Raw genomic sequence first — 20,363 nt, forward strand, 5'->3', positions numbered from 1 at the left:
GAACCTTTCTTTGTCGTTTAAAGATCTCTGCAGTGACCAGTTCTCAAGATAGTTTTAGTTTGTGCACCACCTTTGAAGGACTGCAACAACGAACATGCCCCTTTCGAATGATAGATATGGAAATGTTACATGTCTGACCCCATTCACCTGATCTGCTCTCTTTTTTTGTCTCATTGCTTCCACACATCCGTCAGGCGTTCTTCCCCGAAACTGTATGGGGACGTGGGAGGTTGGTTTTCGTAGGAATGCATCTAGGTTCCTCTTTGTCTTCTACATCAGATGTTTCCTATTAATATAAGTTTTAGTTAGTGAGTTGGTGCATCTAAGGTTCATAGTTGTCAGCATTTCTTTGTTGGAATTAAGGATCTTTTAAAATAAACGCAAATGCATATTTTATTGAATATGATTTGATATAAATGTCATTTATTTTTGGAAATACAAACCCCTCTGCGCATTATTAAATGAAACACTCTGCTAAATTGTGTTTTTTTCGTCCCTCCCCAGTCACAACATCAATAATGTTTTCCACACACTCTTTGCTCCCTTTGTCCTCCCTTCTCTTACAGACTGGACCTCCACTATCCCGGCATGCCTCCCACCCCAGGGCCCGCCCGCACGCCGTGACTGGTCATTTTCCTTCCCCATCACCCGGCACCGTGAAACCAAACATACTTCCGTGGCGGCGCTGACAGACGGAACAGTAGACCAATCAAAGAGCCTATTAGCACGGGTGGGCCAATCATACAGGTCAGGAGGCGGGATTAGTTTGCGCATCAAGTTTGGGGGAGCGGCAGCCAGAAGCTGGAAGTGGAGATTAATTTTAATTTTTTTTGGTCTGGAAGTTAGGAAAATATTGTAAAAATTACTGTATTTGATTCGACCGACAACTAGGCAGAATGGTGAGTGATAAAAAGGGAAAGTAGTCAAAAATATAGTTCTTTTTGCACCGATTTACAGCTTGTTTAATTTGCACATTGGAGCGAGCCAGGCCTGACCTGATTAATGTGGCCTTTACTTTCACTTTTAAACCAAGATTTTATATTATTTAAGTTTCATTTTAAACCTTAAGAAGATTCGGGTAATTTTATTACAATCATTATTTGTCTTTCTTCACCTAAAGGGGTGCCACAGGAATTTTAGATCCCTTTTTTTAAAGGTACTAATTCATTAGAGGCTGTTCCACTATAGTTTTAGGATCTTTTCTCGATAATAATTTATTTTTCTTTTCTGCATAAGGCTAAAGTATCCTTTAATTTACCTATTATGATCTATTTTACCTGAAGAAGCGTTCCTTTAGGATTTTAAGGCCTTAATGTCTGGATTCAACAGTACCTTCTTCCACTATGTTTGCAGTTACAAGGACAGAACGCCCCTGGTGCTCACCTTACACCCTATCAACCTTCGCATAAACCAAATCATCCGGCAACATTTCTGCCACCTCCAAAAAGACCCCACCACCAGGAATATATTTCCCTCCCCACCCCTTTCCGCCTTCCGCAAAGACCGTTCCCTCAGTGACTACCTGGTCAGGTCCACGCCCCACCCTCCCATCCTGGCACTTTCCCCTGCCACCGCAGGAACTGCAAAACCTGCACCCACACCTCCTCCCTCACCTCCATCCAAGGCCCTAAAGGAGCCTTCCACATCCATCAAAGTTTTACCTGCACATCCACTAATATCATATATTGTATCCGTTGCTTCCGATGCGGTCTCCTCTACATTGGGGAGACTGGACGCCTCCTAGCAGAGCGCTTTAGGGAACATCTCCGGGACACCCCCACCAATCAACCACACTGCCCTGTGGCCCAACATTTCAACTCCCCCTCCCACTCTGCCGAGGACATGGAGGTCCTGGGTCTCCTTCACCGCCGCTCCCTCACGACCAGACACCTGGAGGAAGAACACCTCATCTTCCGCCTCGGAAAACCTCAACCCCAGGGCATCAATGTGGACTTCAAAATTTTCCTCATTTCACCTTCCCCCACCTCACCCTAGTTCCAAACTTCTAGCTCAGCACTGTCCCAATGACTTGTCCTACCTGCCTATCTTCTTTTCCACCTATCCACTCCACCCTCCTCCCTGACCTATCACCTTCATCCCCTCCCCCACTCACCTATTGTACTCTATGCTACTTTCTCCCCACCCCCACCCTCCTCTAGTTTATCTCTCCACGCTTCAAGCTTTCTGCCTTTATTCCTGATGAAGGGCTTTTGTGCGAAATGCCGATTTTACTGCTCCTCGGATGCTGCCTGAACTACTGTGCTCTTCCAGCACTACTAATCCAGAATCTGGTTTCCAGCATCTGCAGTCATTGTTTTTACCTATGTTTGCAGTTGACTTTTTGACTTGACTTTTTGCTCCATTTTACAGCTTGATAAATTTCTCTCTTTTTCTGACCAACCTACTGAATTAAAAACAAATTCAGATTTGTGTAGATTTGCATGACTTCTTGATAGCTTTAGCATGGTGTACTGGTGTATTTCTGTAGCAGAATTAAATACCTCCCAGGCTCTTTAGTTTATCTGCTGTCTTATTTCTGGAACCATTCTTTTTTGACATCTTATCTGCATTGTCTCTTTAATGCTTTTCCCTTCTTCCTTATGCACGGTGCTCACAAAAGGATTCAATTTCCTATTAAGCCGAATTTGTTTTATAAAGTTTTACCGTAACCTTCTTGTTTATTTAATTTCTGTCTCTTGTTACAAAGCCCAGGATCCCATATCCTAAAGCTTTCTCAACCTGCTCTATTACTTATATTTTCTCAAGATATTTTAATGAAAGAATCTTGCCAGGCAGCGTAATGCATTAACTGTTACCCACTGGATTTTATAAACATTTTTCTTCGATGCCTCAAAAATCATAGTGTTCAGTAATATGCTTTTTAAATAATAAATACATTGACTTTAACTTTTTACTTAATCATGATTCAGAATTGTGGTGAGATGGATTCACCCATCAAATGCTGCAGAGGTCTTGTGGCTCCATTCGCAGCATCTGGGCCAGAGACACTGAATTCAAGACACATTGCAGGAATTATTGACCACGGAACGAGTACTCCTGACACAATTCAATTGTGACACAATCTTTCCCATCTGCCCACTATTGCCTAAAGTATATGTGACGAAATACAAAAAAAATCAAGCATTGTAGGAGTTCCTAACTTGTTTTTCCTTCTCTTCCAACAGTCGCACATGTCATATAATGGTGGGGCTGTTATGGCCATGCGGGGTAAAGATTGTGTGGCAATAGCAGCTGACAGACGGTTTGGAATTCAGGCACAGTTGGTGACGACTGACTTCCAGAAAATCTTCCCAATGGGTGAAAGGTTATTTATTGGACTGGCTGGTCTCGGCACAGATGTACAGACGGTGTAAGTATGCTGACAGAGATTAGCTGTTTGATCTTTAAGGGTTAAGATGGTACATCTCTATGACTCTATGTCCTCAGTTAGACAGTAGATTGGCCAGTTCAGGTCTATCTTGGGTTATCCATTTCAATAAAGGGAGCAGGTAAACCAGTTAGGGATTCAGGAGTACCAGATTTTGTTACCTGTGCTTATTTGAAGGGATAATCTTCCCCAATTCCAATGTAGTGAATCATGCTATAAAATTCATGTCAAGTGAAGTGATGCTTTGTATAAGCGAAGTACAGTATGTGGTTGTTCGCAGCACTGGTAATAAGTGTGAAGAATAGCCTCTTTGGCAAGGTACTGGCTCTCCAGCAAAAGAGATCTTTGAGTGAAGGAGAGTAGAGAGAACTTGGAGAGGTCTGTAGTTCAGGTGACAGAATTTCACAGAATCGTTACAGTATAGAATGAGGTCATTCAGCTCATCGTATCTGCACTGTTTCTATTACCTCGTCCTTTCTGATTTGATTTCCCTAGATTTTCTGAAAAATGCAAGTATTAAAGATACCAATTCACATTGTTGATACTTGACCCATATTCTGCACTGAACAGTTCTAACAGTTCACAACAGAGTTGTCTTATGAGGAGACAATGAGTAGAAAGGGTCTGTATTCTCTGGAGTTTAGAATAAGAGGTGATCTCATTATAAATATGTAACCTACAGGGCTTGATGCATTTGAATCTGAGAGGCCGTTTCTCCTGGCTGGGAAGACGAGAACCAGGTCTCATGCCAGGGTGAGATATTAAAGATTGAAGACAACAAGGGAAGAGAAAACGTTTCAAAATATTCTGAATCTTTGAAATTCTTTCTTTGACAGTTGTGGATGCTCAATCTTTGAGTATATTCAAGAGTGGGACTGATGGTTTCTTGGGCAGTGATGGTAAGGGGTGGGATAGGTCTGGAAAATGGAATTCAAATTGGATGACAGAGTGGGTTTGAAAGGCAGCACTCCTGAGCACTCATTCCTTGAGTACACACTATTGTCTACTTAAGGTGGAAACTGTTTCTTTGCTACAACAGTTGCACTTCTGGTTATGTGACAATAAGTATGCTGAAGTAATCATTTTAAAATCAATTTAAACGCAGCTCCCCAAGACCTCATTTAGTTCCTCCAGTGATTAGAGTTACATAAGCTATGAATTTGCAAATTTGATTTTCAGTTTGTGCTGTGTTAGGAGATTCTGGATTAGTGGTGCTGGAAGAGCACAGCAGTTCAGGCAGCATACGAGGAGCAGTAAAATCGACATTTCGCACAAACGCCCTTCATCAGGAATAAAGGCAGAGAGCCTGAAGCTTGGAGAGATAAGCTAGAGGATGGTGGGAGTGGGGAGAAAGTAGCATAGAGTACAATAGGTGAGTGGGGGAGGGGATGAAGGTGATAGGTCGGGGACAGGGGGAGGGTGGAGTGGATAGGTGGAAAAGAAGATAGGCAGGTAGGACAAGTCATGGGGACAGTGCTGAGGTGGAAGTTTGGAACTACGGTGAGTTGGGGGAAGGGGAAATGAGGAAACTGTTGAAGTCCACATTGATGCCCTGGGGTTGAAGTGTTCCGAGGCGGAAGATGAGGCGTTCTTCCACCAGGCGTCTGGTGGTAAGGGAGCGGCGGCCCATGACCTCCATGTCCTTGGCAGAGTGGGAGGGGGAGTTGAAATGTTGGGCCACAGGGCGGTGTGGTTGATTGGTGTGGGTGTCCCGGAGATGTTCCCTAAAGCGCACTGCTAGGAGGCATCCAGTCTCCCCACTGTGGAGGAGACCGCATCGGGAGCCACGGATACAATAAATGATATTGATAGATGTGCAGGTAAAACTTTGATGGATGTGGAAGGCTCCTTTAGGGCCTTGGATGGAGGTGAGGGAGGAGGTGTGGGCGCAGGTTTTACCTGTGTTAGGCGATGACAACTGAATAGGAGTACATAATCATTTTAATCAACCTGTTTAGATCCACACATGTTCAGGGTGGATGGGACTTGAACCTGGACCTTCTGGCCCAGGGGTAGGAATGCTACCACCATCAAGTGAATAAAGACTTTGGAGATGTGTGAAATGAGCGCACAAGGACTCACCTGCAATCTCTGAAATGTTGCAATCAAAGTGTTATCCCGAGGTGGGGCTGGAATGTGTGCAGTTGATCTGTTAGGCCATACATTAAGAAGAGTAAAATCAACTTGTGTTCCTGCCCCTAGTTGCAATCTGGCATCCCATTTTCTCGAGTTGCTATTTAAATTGAACTTTAGCTGAGACGAGTTTGACTGTCTCTGCCCAGTTGTAATGGAGTAGGCCCTCGCTTTTGGTGTTTGTTTATGATTAACGCATTACTCGGTGAGGCAGCAGAGTGAGAGTGGCACCTGTATAACCAGGCCTCCTGTTTTTTCATTTCTACACTGTTAAATTGCTTACGAGCAGCGGTATTGACCATCTGAGCAGTACTTGCACAACTTTGGAACTTGTTGGAGTACTTCATTGGTTTCCAAATCTCACCCCTCTCCTCCACCACTTTATCCCAGATCCAACCCTCCAACTTGGCACCGCCCTCTTGACCTGTCTTACCATTCCATCTTCCTTCCAACCTGTCTACTCCACCCTCCCCACCGACTTATCATTATTACCCCCTGCCTACATCCACCTATTGTCTTCCCAGCTACCTTCTGCCCTCCCAGCCCCATCCCCCTATTTATCTCTGTCCCCTTCCCCCTCCACATTTCTGATGAAAGAGCTTATGCCCAAAACGTCAACTCTCCTGCTCCTCAGATGCTACCTAACCTGCTGTGCTTTTCCAGTGCCACATTTTTCGATTCTACTTCAGCAGATAGTTGAAAGTCAGCCTTGTTGGGAAATGGCGGAAGGTAGAAACTAGGGTCAGATGTTCAACCCATGAGCCTTATCTGACACCATTCAGTGAGAACGTGATTGATCTGTAACCTAACTCCATTCCACCCAACTAGTGGCTTCTTGTTTGCTTTTATTTCATACTTTGTTGCTGCACCAAAATGTTTTGCATATGAAAAAGAAATCACTCAATGGGAGTTTCCATTTTCCAAAATTTATTGTTCTTGAAGATCATGGCACTGAATCCTGTGCCAGTCCTCTTTATGTGACTCTGTTAAGTGCAACAATTTGTTTACAACGTATTGAATGTAGGAAAACAAGGTACTTACAGAAGACTTGTCAAACAAAAGTTAATATTGTAACTAAGGAGCAATATTAATGGATTTCTGAATGCTTGGACAAAGGGATAGATGTTATGGAGGATCTGAAAACGAGAAAGGATGAGAGACAGGAGGCGTTTTAAAAGAGAATTAAAGAGCTTAGTCCCCAGACAAAGGAAAGGCTCAGCATCCAGTGATAGGATGAAGGGACTGGGAAATGTTCAACAGGTCAAGAGTTGGAGAATCACAATAATTATCCTTCTGATTACAACTCTGTGAAATGTCTAAACTGCGTTATGTTATTTTTGGTCTCTTTGAAAGCAGGAAAGCTCTGGCAGTGCTGGTGATGGAACCAATATAATCCCAAGTAGATTATTTTATTTTAATGAGAACTTAAATTTTGGAGTCGACATGGGAGCTGATCAGAAATTTGCCAACAGCCTACAAGCTAACAGACCTTTTCTTTTGAAAAGAGTTTACATAAGATCTGGTTTGCTCCATTTCCAAATGTATAGACTTCTGCATTTCAGAATAACCTGTCAGATATCACAACAGTTAGTGAATACTTTTTCTGACTTCCTCAGTGCAAGTTGAATATTGTCTCCCTTTATGGGTTAAAGTTATTCACTACTGTTAATGCTTACTCTCATTTTATTTTCTAGCTCACAGCGACTCAAGTTCAGATTGAACCTGTATGAATTGAAAGAAGGCAGACAGATCAAACCAAAAACATTTATGAGCATGGTCTCAAATCTCCTCTATGAGCGACGGTAGGTTAAATATTCCAAACTCATGATGCAATGGTTAATGTTGTACACCATGGTATTGTCTGATTCTCAGGTGTGAGGTTGCATTACTAACTGCCACACACAAACATAATGTACAATAAACATTTATCACTCTGTAATTGGTTTCCAATTTGTATACTATAAGCAGCTTATGTAAAATATACTGAGTCCTTATTGGTTTTTGAGATCTCCAAAATCTAACTCCTAATAACAGATAAGGAACTATTGTGGCCTGTAACTGGTGTGATTTACCAGTGTGGTCCTGCTGAGGGTGGGGTTGAGCTGTACTGCTATGGATCTGCCATTGGGTGCTGCAGTTGTCTGTCTGAACTGGGACATTAAAACTGTATAATAGGCCCTATGTTGTACACTGTCCCTCAATTGCCTTATTCAACTTGGTCAAGCCTGGGTCTCTGTCTCTTATAACAATGCACTTATGTGTGGATTTGTTTTCTCATTATTACTTTCAACCTTCACAGATTTGGCCCATACTATGTTGAACCAGTGATTGCAGGTCTTGATCCAAAAACCTACCAACCATTTATTTGTTCGCTTGACTTAATTGGCTGCCCAATGGAGACTGAAGACTTTGTGGTCAGTGGAACGTGCTCAGAACAAATGTATGGGATGTGTGAATCCCTTTGGGAACCAGACATGGTGAGTACTGCTTGTCTCTTTGCACTAAGGCTTTCGCACTTTGACCTGTTGATTGCCTGAGGTGAATGCAAAGAATGCTAGTTTTGGATGTAAGTTTGCTCGCTGAGCTGGAAAGTTCATTTTCAGATGTTTCGTCACCGTACTCGGTAACATCATCAGTGAGTCTCCAGTGATAATGTTACCTAGTATTGTGACAAAACGTCTGAAAGTTAGCCTTCCAGCTCAGCGAGCAAACTTCCATCCAGACCTCAAACTGAGCTACAAATCTTCTCAAAACTCGCCAATGCTAGTTGTATTTTTTTTGTGAATACACTTTCTGTCTTCTTTGAGAACGGCATGGATCCAATTCTAAAATAATAGCATTATCCAATCTTCAGTCTCAGCCGTGTGGTCATCTCTGTGCATTGCTATTATTCTGACCTTGTGGGAAGGATTAATTGAAAACAAGCCTTCAGGATTAAATGGCACGCCTTCCAACAAAAGATGTGTTTAATTTAGCACCAGAATGATTGTCAAATGGCTGAGCTGGTACTGAACTTCACCTGCATTAGGATTCTTTTACAGCTGACCCTGTATGTACTATGATACTTCTCTAAGTGCTGTTCCCTATCCCCTAGCCTGATGCTCTCTGTTGCTGAAGGCAATGATTTACACTGAGAAACTTCCACTGAGACTGTTACCTTTCCAGTACTTAGAGTCATAGAGTCATGTACAGCATGGAAACAGACCCTTCGGTCCAACCTGTCCATGCCGACCAGATATCCCAACCCAATCTAGTCCCACCTGCCAGCACCCGGCCCATATCCCTCCGAACCCTTCCTGTTCATATACCCATCCAAATGCCTCTTAAATGTTGCAATTGTAACAGCCACCACCAAATCCTGTGGTAGTTCATTCCATACACGTACCACCCTCTGCGTGAAAAAGTTGCCTCTTAGGTTTCTTTTATATCTTTCCCCTCTCACCCTAAATATATGCCGTCTAGATCTGGACTCCCCGACCCCAGGGAAAGACTTTGCCTATTTACCCTATCCATGCCCCTCATAATTTTGTAAACCTCTATAAGGTCACCCCTCAGTCTCCAACGCTCCAGGGAAAACAAACGTGTCATTTTCTTATGAACTTGGACAGTCTGTGTTGAGAAAACATTCACTTGTCCTGACCTTGAACCAGTTCCCATCCCACCAAGACAGAAGCATTGAGGCAATAGCACTGTTTCTAATCACTTACACATCAGCTAAATCCGAGCTTGAGACTTTTGTGAATTGTATGGCTCAGTGATCCATCAGATGGTATCTATTACCAACTGAACCAGTAGACAGGTATGGAGTTGTTATATCTATCACAAGAATGACATTCAATATTTTGTTAAAAGGGGACTGCTGTGCTACAGGTATGAAATCTTGGATGGCTTAGGCTGTCTGTTTTCATAAAATATGCAAAAGTTCAACAGGTCCCAAATGCTATTTCAGTGCATGAATAGCCAGACCCTGAACTTCTATTCTAGGTAACATCAAACTTTTGAAGGGCATGAGGTGGCCTTCCTAGGGGCACTCTACTGCACACCTGAGTGCTTCCTCTGTCCCTTTGAAGCAAATCAAATGCACCCATTCGGGAAAGAAATAACAGCATTTGTGTTCTATGCTAACATACCAAATGAATGTTTCCATTTCAGAAACCAGATGATCTGTTTGAAACCATATCTCAGGCTATGCTGAATGCTGTGGATAGAGATGCTGTATCTGGTATGGGTGTCATCGTTCACATTATGTAAGTTTGGAACATTCTGTGCAGTTAGTTACAACTTGACTGAAAGTTAAGTTTCAGTTTTTGCAAATGCTTTCCATATGTGTTTATTTAACATAAGCAGGTTAATGACTGTTTAACAAGGCTGGTAAGGACAAGCCAGGGAACTATAGACCAGTGAGCCTGACATCAGTGGTGGAGGGTATCCTGAGGGACAGAATGTACATGTATTTGGAAAGGCAAGGTCTGATTAGGGATAGTCAACATGGCTTTGTGCGTGGGAAATCATGTCTCACAAACTTGATTGAGTTTTTTGAAGAAGTAACAAGAGGATTGATGAGGGCAGAGCAGTGGACGTAATCTGTATGGACTTCAGTAAGGCGTTCGACAAGGTTCCCTGTGGGAGACTGGTTAGCAAGGTTAGATCTCATGGAATACAGGGAGAACTAGCCATTTGGATACAAAACTGGCTCAAAGGTAGAAGACAGAGGGTGGTGGTGGAGGGATGTCTTTCAGACTGGAGGCCTGTGACCAGTGGAGTGCCACAAGGATCGGTGTTAGGTCCAGTACTTTTCATTTTATTTGGATGTGATCATAAGCGGTATAGTTAGCAGATAACACCAAAATTGGAGGTGTAGTAGGCAGTGAAGAAGGTTACCTCAGATTACAACAGGATCTTGATCAAATGGGCCAATGGCCTGAGAAGTGGCAGATGGAGTTTAATCTAGATAAATGAGAGGTGCTGTATTTTGGGAAAGCAAATCTTAGCAGGACTTATACATTTAATGGTAAGGGCCTGGGAAATGTTGCTGAACAAAGAGACCTTGGAGTGCAGGTTCATAGCTTTTTGAAAGTGGAGTCGCAGGTAGATAGGTTAGTGAAGAAGGTGTTTGGTATGCTTTTTTATTGGTCAGAGTATTGAGTACAGGAGTTGGGAAGTCATGTTGCGGCTGTACAGTTCATTGGTTAGGACACTTTTGGAATATTGCATGCAATTCTGGTCTCCTTCCTATTGGAAGGATATTGTGAAACTTGAAAGGGTTCAGAAAAGATTCACAAGAATGTTACCAGGGTTGGAGGATTTGACCTATAGGGAGAGGTTGAATAGGCTGGGACTGTTTTCCCTGGAGAGTCGGAGGCTGAGGGGTGACCTTAGAGGTTTATAAAATCATGAGGGACATGGATAGGGTAAATAGACAAAATATTTTCCCTGGGGTGGGGGTGTCCAGGACATAGATCTCTCTTATATTTTTCCCCCCTCACCCTAAATCTATGGGGTAACGTTTTCACGCAAAGGATGGTACTTATATGGAATGAGCTGCCAGAGGAAGTGGTGGAGGCTAGTATGATTGCAACATTTAAAAGGCATCTGGATGGATATATGCCGGATGCTGGCAGGTGGGACTAGTTTGGGTTGGGATATCTGGTTGGCATGGACGAATTGGACCGAAGGGTCTGTTTCCGTGCTGTACATCTCTATGACTGTATAATGGCAGAAAGTTAGTTTCCATATGTATTAAAACTGTGTGCTATCAAAAGTATTTACACTGCTGGGTTGCTAGAAGGCAGTGCATGAACAAAATCAATCCATTTGACTTGCTGGCTGATAGTAGTTCATAGGGAAGAGAATTTGTGATATATATCCATGTATGTGACTTAACCAAGTGTAAGTTTGAGTTAGAGCCCCAGTGAGATAGGTGTGTGTGTGTGTGTGTGTGTGTGTGTGTGTGTAATAGCTCCTTCTATAGGAGATAGAAGGATAAGGGGTAGTCTGAAGTAATTTTGTGACAATGAAGGGATATGTTAACAAGGAAGCTCCGAAGATGCTTCATACAATCAACTTTCCAGTAGACTCAGTAACTTGGCCACTAATGAAGGTTTGTGGAAGAAAATAGAGGTCTTTGTAATGAGGATGCTAAAATTTCCATGTACAAATCATAAATGAACAGGGTGCTTTTAAATCAGCCATGATCCTATTGAACCTCCCAGTTTCGGGAGGTTGAACGGCTTAGCCCTGTTCCTATTTATGGTCTTGTTGAAATTGCCAGATCAAAAGGAAGACTTTTTAAGAATAACATCCAGGAAAATAACTGGTATTTTCTTGTTTTGATCAGAGTTGAAAGGCTACAGCAATCTCTTCTAAAGGGTGAAGTGGAGGACAGCATATTAGAAAGGTCAGGCAGGCTGGGCATTGTTGACTGATGGACATATCGGAGTGGTTGCAGAAGAGTCACAGTAGTTATGTGAGGATTGCACAAGACAGAGGAGCATGCACTATAACAACAGATCTCTCGACAAGAGTAGATACAAACAGTAGCATAAGTTTTTTACATGTACAGTACTTAATTATTGCACGTTATTCACTAAACTGACTCAGAGGATAAGGTGACTATCCTAGGAGGGAAGATTGAGTAGATTAGACGTGTTTTCTCTAGAGATTAGAAAATAAGTAATCTTATCAAAACATAATGTTCTTGACAGTGCTATGAGACTGTTTCCCCTGCATGGGAAGCCTTAACTTTAAGGAGCAAAGTCTCAGAATAAGATCTTTAAGAACTGCAATGAGATGGAATTTCTTCATGTAGAGAGTGAAGTTTTCCTGGGCTTGCAGTGGCAGGCAGTCCAGAACAACTGGAGATAGGGAGCCACGTCATGATGACTCCTGACATAACTCAGCTACTAGGAAAGCTTTCTAAGTGTGGGCAGTCATTTACAGGTTGGGAGCCCTTTAGTTTTTAAATCTTTTTATTTGCACATCCGAAACTGAAGAGTCTTTTGCAGCGGGCCCAAATGTTTATTGTAGATATGTATCTGAAAACCAGTTGGGTCTGACATTTTCAGATAAAGGATCTCTGACTTGTACAACGGTCAAGGCCCCAACTGGGACAGTTTTCAGCAAATGCCAGGGAAGTAGCCTTTGCTGGGTCTGGGATATGTCTGTGGTAGTTAGCTCAATGGAGCAGGCTGTAGGATAGTCAGAGCTAGGTTCCAGGATTGTGGAGTATGTGGAATTGCATGGTAAAATAGGGCTGAGCCAGCACAGCTTCATTAAGGGGAGGTCATGAAACAAATCTGTTAATTCTTTGAGATAATGAACAAGTTAGTCAAAGGAGAGCCAGTGCATGTAATCTATTTGGATTTCCAGAAGGCCAATGATGAGGTGCCGCCGAGGATAGGGGATTGGCTGACAGGCAGAGAGTGGGGATAATGGGGTCTTTTTCAAGATGGCAGCAGGTAACTAGAGGTTCTGCAGGTGTCAATTGTGGGACCACAACTATTCACATTTTACATTAAAGATCAGAATGAAGGAACTGAGGGTGTTGTTGCTAAGTTTGCAGATGACACAAAGGCAGGTGGAGGGACAGGTAGTGTTGAGGAAGTGAGGAGGCTGCAGGACTTGGACAGGCTAGGAGAATGAACAAAGAAATGGCAAATGGAATACAATGTGGGAAAGTTAGAGGTTAGGCACTTTGGTTGGAAGAACTGGTATAGACTTTTTCTAAATGGGGAAAGGCTTCAGAAGTCTGAAGCACAAAGGGCGTTGGGAATTCTGGTTCAAGATTCTCTTAAGGTTATTTTGGTAGTAAGGAAGGCAGATACAATGTTGGCATTCAAAAGGGCTATACTACAGGAACAGAGATGCATTGCTGAGGCTCTGGCTGTTTGGAATATTGGGAGCAGTTTTGGGTCATATGTCTAAAGAAGGATATGCTGGTGCAGGAGCCCATAGGAGGTTAATAAGAATGATCCTGGGGATGAATGGCTTGTCATACTTTGAGTGGTTGAGGACTGTTGGTCTACACTTGGTTTAGAAGGATGAGGTAAGACCCGATTGAAAATTACACAGTAATGTGGATGTGGAGAAAATGTTTTCATTTGTAGGAGAGACTAGGACTGGAGGGCAAAGCTTAAGAGTGAAGGGACGATCCTTTAGAACGGAGATGAGGAAGAATTTCTTTAGTCAGAGGGGAGTGAATCTGTCGAACTCATTCCTGCAGAGAGCTGCGGAAGCCAAGCCAGTGATGGTATTTAAGACAGGAGAATGCAGTTGAGAAAATATCGGCCATGATTGAATGATAGAGCAGACTCAATGGGCTGAATGGCCTTATTGTCTGGTCCCTGTTCAGCTCAGGAACATTTCATTCAATCAAGAAAGACAGTGAGTATAGAGTCATACAACACCGCATCGGACATTTCGGTCCAACTTGTCTGCACTGACCAAATGTTCTAAACTAATCTAGACCCATTTACCAACATTTGGCTCATATCCCTCTAAACCCTTCCTATTCATGTACCCAAGCAGATGCCTTTTAAGTGTTGTGATTGTACCCATCTCCTCTGGTAGCTCATTCCATACATGCACTGCCCTGTGAGAAGATTGCCCTTCAGTGTGTCTCAAATCTTTTCCCTCTCTTCTTAAATATATGCCCTCTGTAAGTTCTATAAGGTCACCTCTCAGCCTGCAACATCCAGGGAAAATATCCCCAGCCTATTGAGCCTTTCCCTATAGCTCAAACTCTCCAATCCTGGCATTTCTGAACCCTTTCAAGTTAAAAAACATCTTTCCTATGGAATCATTTTCTTTGTTCCCAGTCTCAGATTGAATTTGCTGTAATCTGGCAAACTGCTTCAACAGCAACCTGACAACTTCCTGCAGATGTATTAATGGCAATGCACTTCATTAAGACAAACAAACATGGGTGTAGGTGGAACATTGTTTTGTTTAGATCAGCATGATATAGAAGTAGGCTATCTGGCCCATTGTGCCTGTCCCCACTCTGAACAGCTCTACAAGTGCCAGGTTTGGCCTGAGTGGTGCTGAATTCTAAGTTTAATTACTGTATCTCCACACCTCTTTCCAAATATACCCAGTTCCCTTTTGAATGTTGAAAATCTGCTTACACCACTCCTTTTGTATGCCAGATCATGACAACTAACAGGCTCGAACATAAACCCTCTGGATCCTTTCCCAGCTGGATTATCCTCTGACTGCCAAGCTTTGTTTATAATGGAAGAGGCAGTCATCCTCCTTGTTACATTCTATTATCTTACCTGTGTTTTCTTCTTTACAGCGAAAAAGACAAGATCACCACCAGAACATTAAAAGCTCGTATGGATTAAAAGCAAAACTTCTGTAACCAACTTTGCAATACAATGTTTTTGTTTAATTGTAGTTTCTCTTCTGACACACCTAAAATAGCAGGAAATTGTCAGTCAACCTAAGAATTTTAATGGAATAACTTTTCATATTCTGTTCAGCAGTCATTGAGTATTCTGTTTATATGATGTGTGTAATTCAAAAATAAACTAGTTATATAACAGAACATCTTAAGTACAGAATCATTTAATATTCCTCTTACCTACTGAGTGTGGTATGCCATAAAAGTATGTTGATTTTTATTTACAAAGCAATCTTTCTTTGGAGTCATGGAAAAAAAATTCAAAGCAAACACCCAGCCACAATTTTAATGGATCCACGATAACCCATTGATGCTGTTTAGATATATGAAAATATAACTTATAATCTTCAAACCTTCCAAAGTACTTTACGGCCAATGAAGTTCCTTTTAAAAGTTGTAGTCCTCTGTTTTAATGTAGGGAATACGACAAGCAATTTGTGCACATCAAACTCCTACAAATAACAAGCGATAAGCTGATCTGTCTTGAGGAATAAACAAGGACCAAGATGTTACAGAGAATTTCTCTGCTCCTGTTCAAACAAGAAATGCCACAAGACCTTGTACATCCATAAGGGATAAACTTAGCCCAATACTTCACCCACTTCCGTATGATTTTGAATGGAGACATTACCCTAAAAGTCCACAACCTGTGGAACACAGGCTAAAGAGAAAAGAAGTGGGTGTGAAAGAAAAATCCAGGGAGATTTACAGAGTAATGGAATCTACTAAAAGTACTTCAAAATCTCACTGTATTTGGATCTGATCCGGTTGTACTTAACGAGTGGGAGAGTTAACCACCATCCGCTTGGACCAGTACAATTTTACAAAAACAAGTTTTTTATTTGTAAGCTTTGGTATTACTGTAGTGAGTTTAAACACTGTGTCACTATGACTCCAAACACAGCGTTACAAATTATTACAGTCAAACTCCTGATAAATGCATAACTGGTCAAACCAAAATTTTTGCACTTTGCTGATAATTTCCACTATGGAACAGACAGACATCTACAAGTTTGTGTGTGTGTGTTGCATCTGAACCCAAAGATAAACTGGGTTTAGGCGAATATGCTGACACTTACTGAGATGTACCACCTGCAGAAGTTGGTTAATCCCTAGTGCTTTCAATCATAAGTCACATGATCTTGGTTTACTTGATGAAGATATGTTGAATTTCTTTTGTTGTTTAGACATCTGAAACAAGGAACAAAATAAGAAATCTGGTGCAAGAATAAAATGAGCTCTCCAGTGGGGTGATAGTGTGTCAGATCTATGAAAATCAACAGGAAAGATGTGAAAAATTAATGTTGGGGGTCCTGACTTGTCAAATACAAAGTTCTGGGCCTATAAGAAAAGCAATATTTGATCATGGGCAGATATTTTGCTTCATGTGGTAAGGTGGCATATGGAACTGGACAGTCCAATCCCTGGACAGTGCTGAATTAGCCAGCTTCAACAAAATGGAAATGGATACAAAAGTAAAATTGGTCTCCATACCACTGGGAGGGATTAAAAATCCTTAATAGGTGGCCACTGCAAGATAGTATCTATGGTGTTCATGGCCAAATTACCTGCTCTTAATCATCATCTGGTCTTGCATATGGAAAATGGTCTATTTGGGTGAAGTTTAGGAGAAGGGCTACTATTTATGGGCATGCTCTCCAGTGGGTATCCACAGCAACAGTTTTAAGGTTTAAAATCAGTTTTAAAAATTATTTTCTTTCTGCTGTTAACTTTTGAAAATTGGAATGAGTCCACATTATCAGTGACGTAATGTATGATCAATTGAAAATACCAGAGAACATCCTCCAAATCTTGTAAAATATAACCTCATGGAAATTAACAGACAGCAATGGACTGAACGGAGCTGTTGTTCAACTAAAGTATTTTATGAAAGGACCGGATTATATACATGAGTTATGCCTGCATCAGGAACCATCCATATGTGAGAAATCACTTGGTACTCTGAATATCAAAGCTTGGATCAGATGTGCACTTACCCTGATGCAACTGAATTTGGACAGTAATTTTAATGTTCCTTTTCTTCATCCTTTACAGTTTTGAATTAGCCTACAGCTGCACTAGAATCTTTCGTAACATACAGTGCAATAAGTTGTACATTTTGTTCCAGCAACACAGGATGTCAGAAGGTGTCTATTCATCTACTGCAATGTTTACACCTCTACCACCCTACGTCTACTGTTCTCAATTATAAACTTGACTGATCACTTAGTAAAATGGCCTTTTAGTACAGAACGTTTATGTATTTAAAAACAATCCATAGAAAATAATTAGCAAGGATTCAAACATTAAGTTTAGTCTCTGCTGTTATTATTATATCTATTAGTGATTACTTAGTCTTTGCCAAGTGCAGACTAAGCTCACCTGCATTATCCCTCCTTTAATTTGTTTAAGCTATACATAACTAACAGCAATACATGAAATTTGTTATTTAAAGGGTTAAAGTGCCAATCAATTCCTTCTATGGTTCCTGCAAACAACAAGTAAATGGTTCAAATTTGATGCTCGTCTGCTTTAGTCATACGTTTTCATATACCCAGAATGTTCTGTTAAAACAGCACAATATTGCCACAGCATTTTCATAATATTTCAGGCTTGTTAAGGATCCAAAAATCAACAATCAGGTAGTTTTACAAAAGCACTACCGAGTAACATTATTGTCACAGCTACTTCTTTGTAACAAGATTCAACAGCAAATAGCAATACTTTCTCAAAAGAAGTTGAGTCTTTTAAAAAGTCCCTTACAAAGGAGTTAGCTCTTTTAAAAAAAAATCACTTTTTTTACTCATGTCTATTGACCTAGCAGACAAAATGCCACATTGTCCAAAAAAATTAGCTTAAAGCACAATTACAGACTGTACTGTTTTATAAAGCCAAGTAGCTCACATCAAAGTAAACGCGAGCCCTCCTGCTGAGTAACAAATAAAAGTAAACGTTTAGAATACATTAGGAATGCCACAAAACCAAATGATTCACCCAAATCACATCTGATGGATTGATGGCCGTTCCACAGACTGCATAACCAGATGCAGACTCGAGAAATCTGGATATGTGGCATCCTATTGTAAATATTCACTTGAGTAAACATTGCCCCATCCCTTACCCACCCACCCTTAACGAACAATAGCTTATATATAGTTGCGTTGGTTTATTGATAAAGTTGCTGAAGTCCATTTTTTTTGCGATTAGACAATATGGCAACTTAAAATATTTGAGAAACAGCGTGGCAAAGGCCTGGCAATGGCAAAACCAGGGTTGGGACGAGTGCAGTGTCACAAAGATACACGCAAATAATACCGTGCCTTTGCTCCATTAGGACAATATATGAACTGTAAAAAAAAGTGATTCTTGCCATTGTTAAAGTGCCCATCGTCCTTCACTGCGTTCAAGTGCCCACCTTCTGGTTTTATGATCACACAGTATGTCTCATCATGGCTAACGGAGTGCCATTGAAGCTGCCGCCAGTAAAGACACACTCATAATACATGGCAGGGAAAACTTCAAGAGCAATGCAACATTTCAGGCAATGCAGGTTTGCCAGTAAGTATCTTTTTTTGTTGTGTTTTTGTTTTATTTCCAAAGGATGCAATTTTGGAGATTAGTCTCTGCACATTGAATACTGCACGCACCACTACAGTGTCCTCAGTTTCCACGTTCCTGCATTTGCTACACATTGGTAGTCTTGTTGTGCGTGTCATGTGTTGTCTGCAGGGGCACTATGTTATAATGTTAGACATAAATTCCAAGAAACGCTTTGAGTACTGTTCGGGGTTAACTGTGGAGATCTCGGCACCAGCCTGGAACACACAAAGAAACAAGGCATTAATCTAAATGATAATTGTGCTCAAGAAACTATGAATCCTTAACTAGCAAAGTTAAGACATTGAAAAGCAAAATGGTTACAACTTCCTTTTCCCCATAACTAGCAAAAATAGAAACATTACGCAGATTTGGTCATTTATTCATCATGTCCTCAAAGATATTGGTCTACAACTGCTTCCCCAAACTCAAACCACATCACCTACCATTCAAGCTTCACCCGGAAAGGAAATTAACTCAGTTTCTCTGAATCCAATATCCTTTAGTATTCTGCAAGAGAGGCTAGACAGTGTGTACCAAACATGCTAATCAAATGTGTAAATAATAATACAATTAGTCTGATGTGATTCACACCTGACATCGATGCACAAGTTCATGCAATCTTCCCTCATCTCAAAATTACTTAAAAGGAGAAAGGCTTTCTCAAAGTTTCTCATCCAAAAACAGGGAGATAAAAACATAAAATTTGTGGCTGACTCAGTTGTGTCATTAACACTAGTTCATTCTGTCTATCCAGATACTGTTTATCTTGAATGTTTATAATAATAAAATAGAATCATAAGAAGATTTCATCACAGAAAGATGCCATTTGGCCCATCATGTCTGTATTCGCTGAAAAGTGAGATGTCCAGCTTAATCCCACTTTAAAGCTTTTCGTCTAAAGCCCAGGTTGTTAATTTGAGATGCATGTTAGGGATTAAATTGTTAAGGCAGCAAATGGAACGCTGTTGTTTCTTGGAAAGGGAATGAAATATAAAATTACAAAACTTTTACTGCAATCGTACAGATCCATTGACTCATGCAGTGTACTGTTTCTCAGAATCCAATATTGTTTAGTATTCTTCAAGAGAGGCTATATCCAAATCACTGTGTTCAGTTTTGGTCTCCTTACTTGAGAAAGGAAATAATTGCAGTTGCAAGAATAGATTAAACTCCCTCAACAGTCACTTCATAATGTAATGCACTAAATTAAGACCAAATTGCTGATCTGACCTCATATCTGCTGTTAAAATTAGCAATTGTATACTTCTGCTCCTTTTGTTTAAAATAACAGTACATTTATCAATCCTCTTGTCAAATCAAATAATGTGGCCAGTAGGTTCCAACTACAGGAATTTGAAATGCTTGTTATTCTGTGGAACTTAAAATATGTATTACAAAGTCATAATGAAAAAAAAACAAAGTTGGCCTGCTATAATGGGCAATTATACACATTAAAATAAATTGTCTTATCGTTGTTTCCTCTCCTGATAGCACTGATACTAAGCTTCCCCAAACATGGTCATTCTTGATACACAAGCTGAGTGTACGATCTAGGGACCTGGGTTCGATTCCCGCATCGGGTGACTGTCTGTTTGCACATTCTCCCTGTGTCTGCATGGGTTTCCTCCGGGTGCTCCAGTTTCCCTCCCACAATCCAAAGATGTGCAGGTCAGGTGAATTGGCCATGCTAAATTGCCCATAGTGATAGGTCTGGGTGGATTACTCTTCAGAGGATTGGTGTGGATTTGTTGGGCCAAAGGGCCTGTTTCCACGCTGTACGGAATTTAATCTAATCAAATCTACTCTCTCCACCATCTTTGGCTGCACTGTACACCATCC

The 20,363-nt window shown here is 41.2% G+C and overlaps 2 protein-coding genes across 5 annotated transcripts in view; one reads left to right on the top strand and one right to left on the bottom strand.

Moving 5' to 3' along the window:
- The first annotated feature begins 748 nt into the window (after positions 1–748).
- psmb3 (proteasome 20S subunit beta 3) lies at positions 749–15,068 on the top strand. The gene is made up of 6 exons (XM_043674838.2): positions 749–899; positions 3,186–3,370; positions 7,216–7,323; positions 7,821–7,998; positions 9,674–9,768; positions 14,817–15,068. The coding sequence occupies exons 1-6, from the start codon at positions 897–899 to the stop codon at positions 14,863–14,865; spliced, it is 618 nt and encodes a 205-aa protein (XP_043530773.1). The 5' UTR covers positions 749–896; the 3' UTR covers positions 14,866–15,068.
- The window catches only part of LOC122539778 (phosphatidylinositol 5-phosphate 4-kinase type-2 beta), a 115,179-nt gene continuing 109,769 nt past the window's right edge, over positions 14,954–20,363 (bottom strand). For all 4 annotated transcript variants that reach the window (XM_043674834.2, XM_043674836.2, XM_043674833.2 and 1 more), the window contains one exon: positions 14,954–18,739. In XM_043674834.2, the coding sequence (XP_043530769.1) occupies positions 18,659–18,739 (81 nt within the window). In that variant the 3' untranslated portion in view covers positions 14,954–18,658. The remainder of the gene's footprint in view (positions 18,740–20,363) is intronic.

This window comes from Chiloscyllium plagiosum, unplaced genomic scaffold (assembly GCF_037043375.1).
Source record: "Chiloscyllium plagiosum isolate Xiang-an unplaced genomic scaffold, Cpla_swu_hap1 HiC_scaffold_32, whole genome shotgun sequence".
Lineage (NCBI taxonomy): Eukaryota > Metazoa > Chordata > Chondrichthyes > Orectolobiformes > Hemiscylliidae > Chiloscyllium > Chiloscyllium plagiosum.

Coding starts and splice junctions, on each gene's coding strand:
- psmb3 (XM_043674838.2), top strand. Junction 3,371..7,215: donor GGCACAGATGTACAGACGGT/GTAAGTATGCTG, acceptor TTTATTTTCTAG/CTCACAGCGACTCAAGTTCA. Junction 7,999..9,673: donor CCCTTTGGGAACCAGACATG/GTGAGTACTGCT, acceptor TTTCCATTTCAG/AAACCAGATGATCTGTTTGA.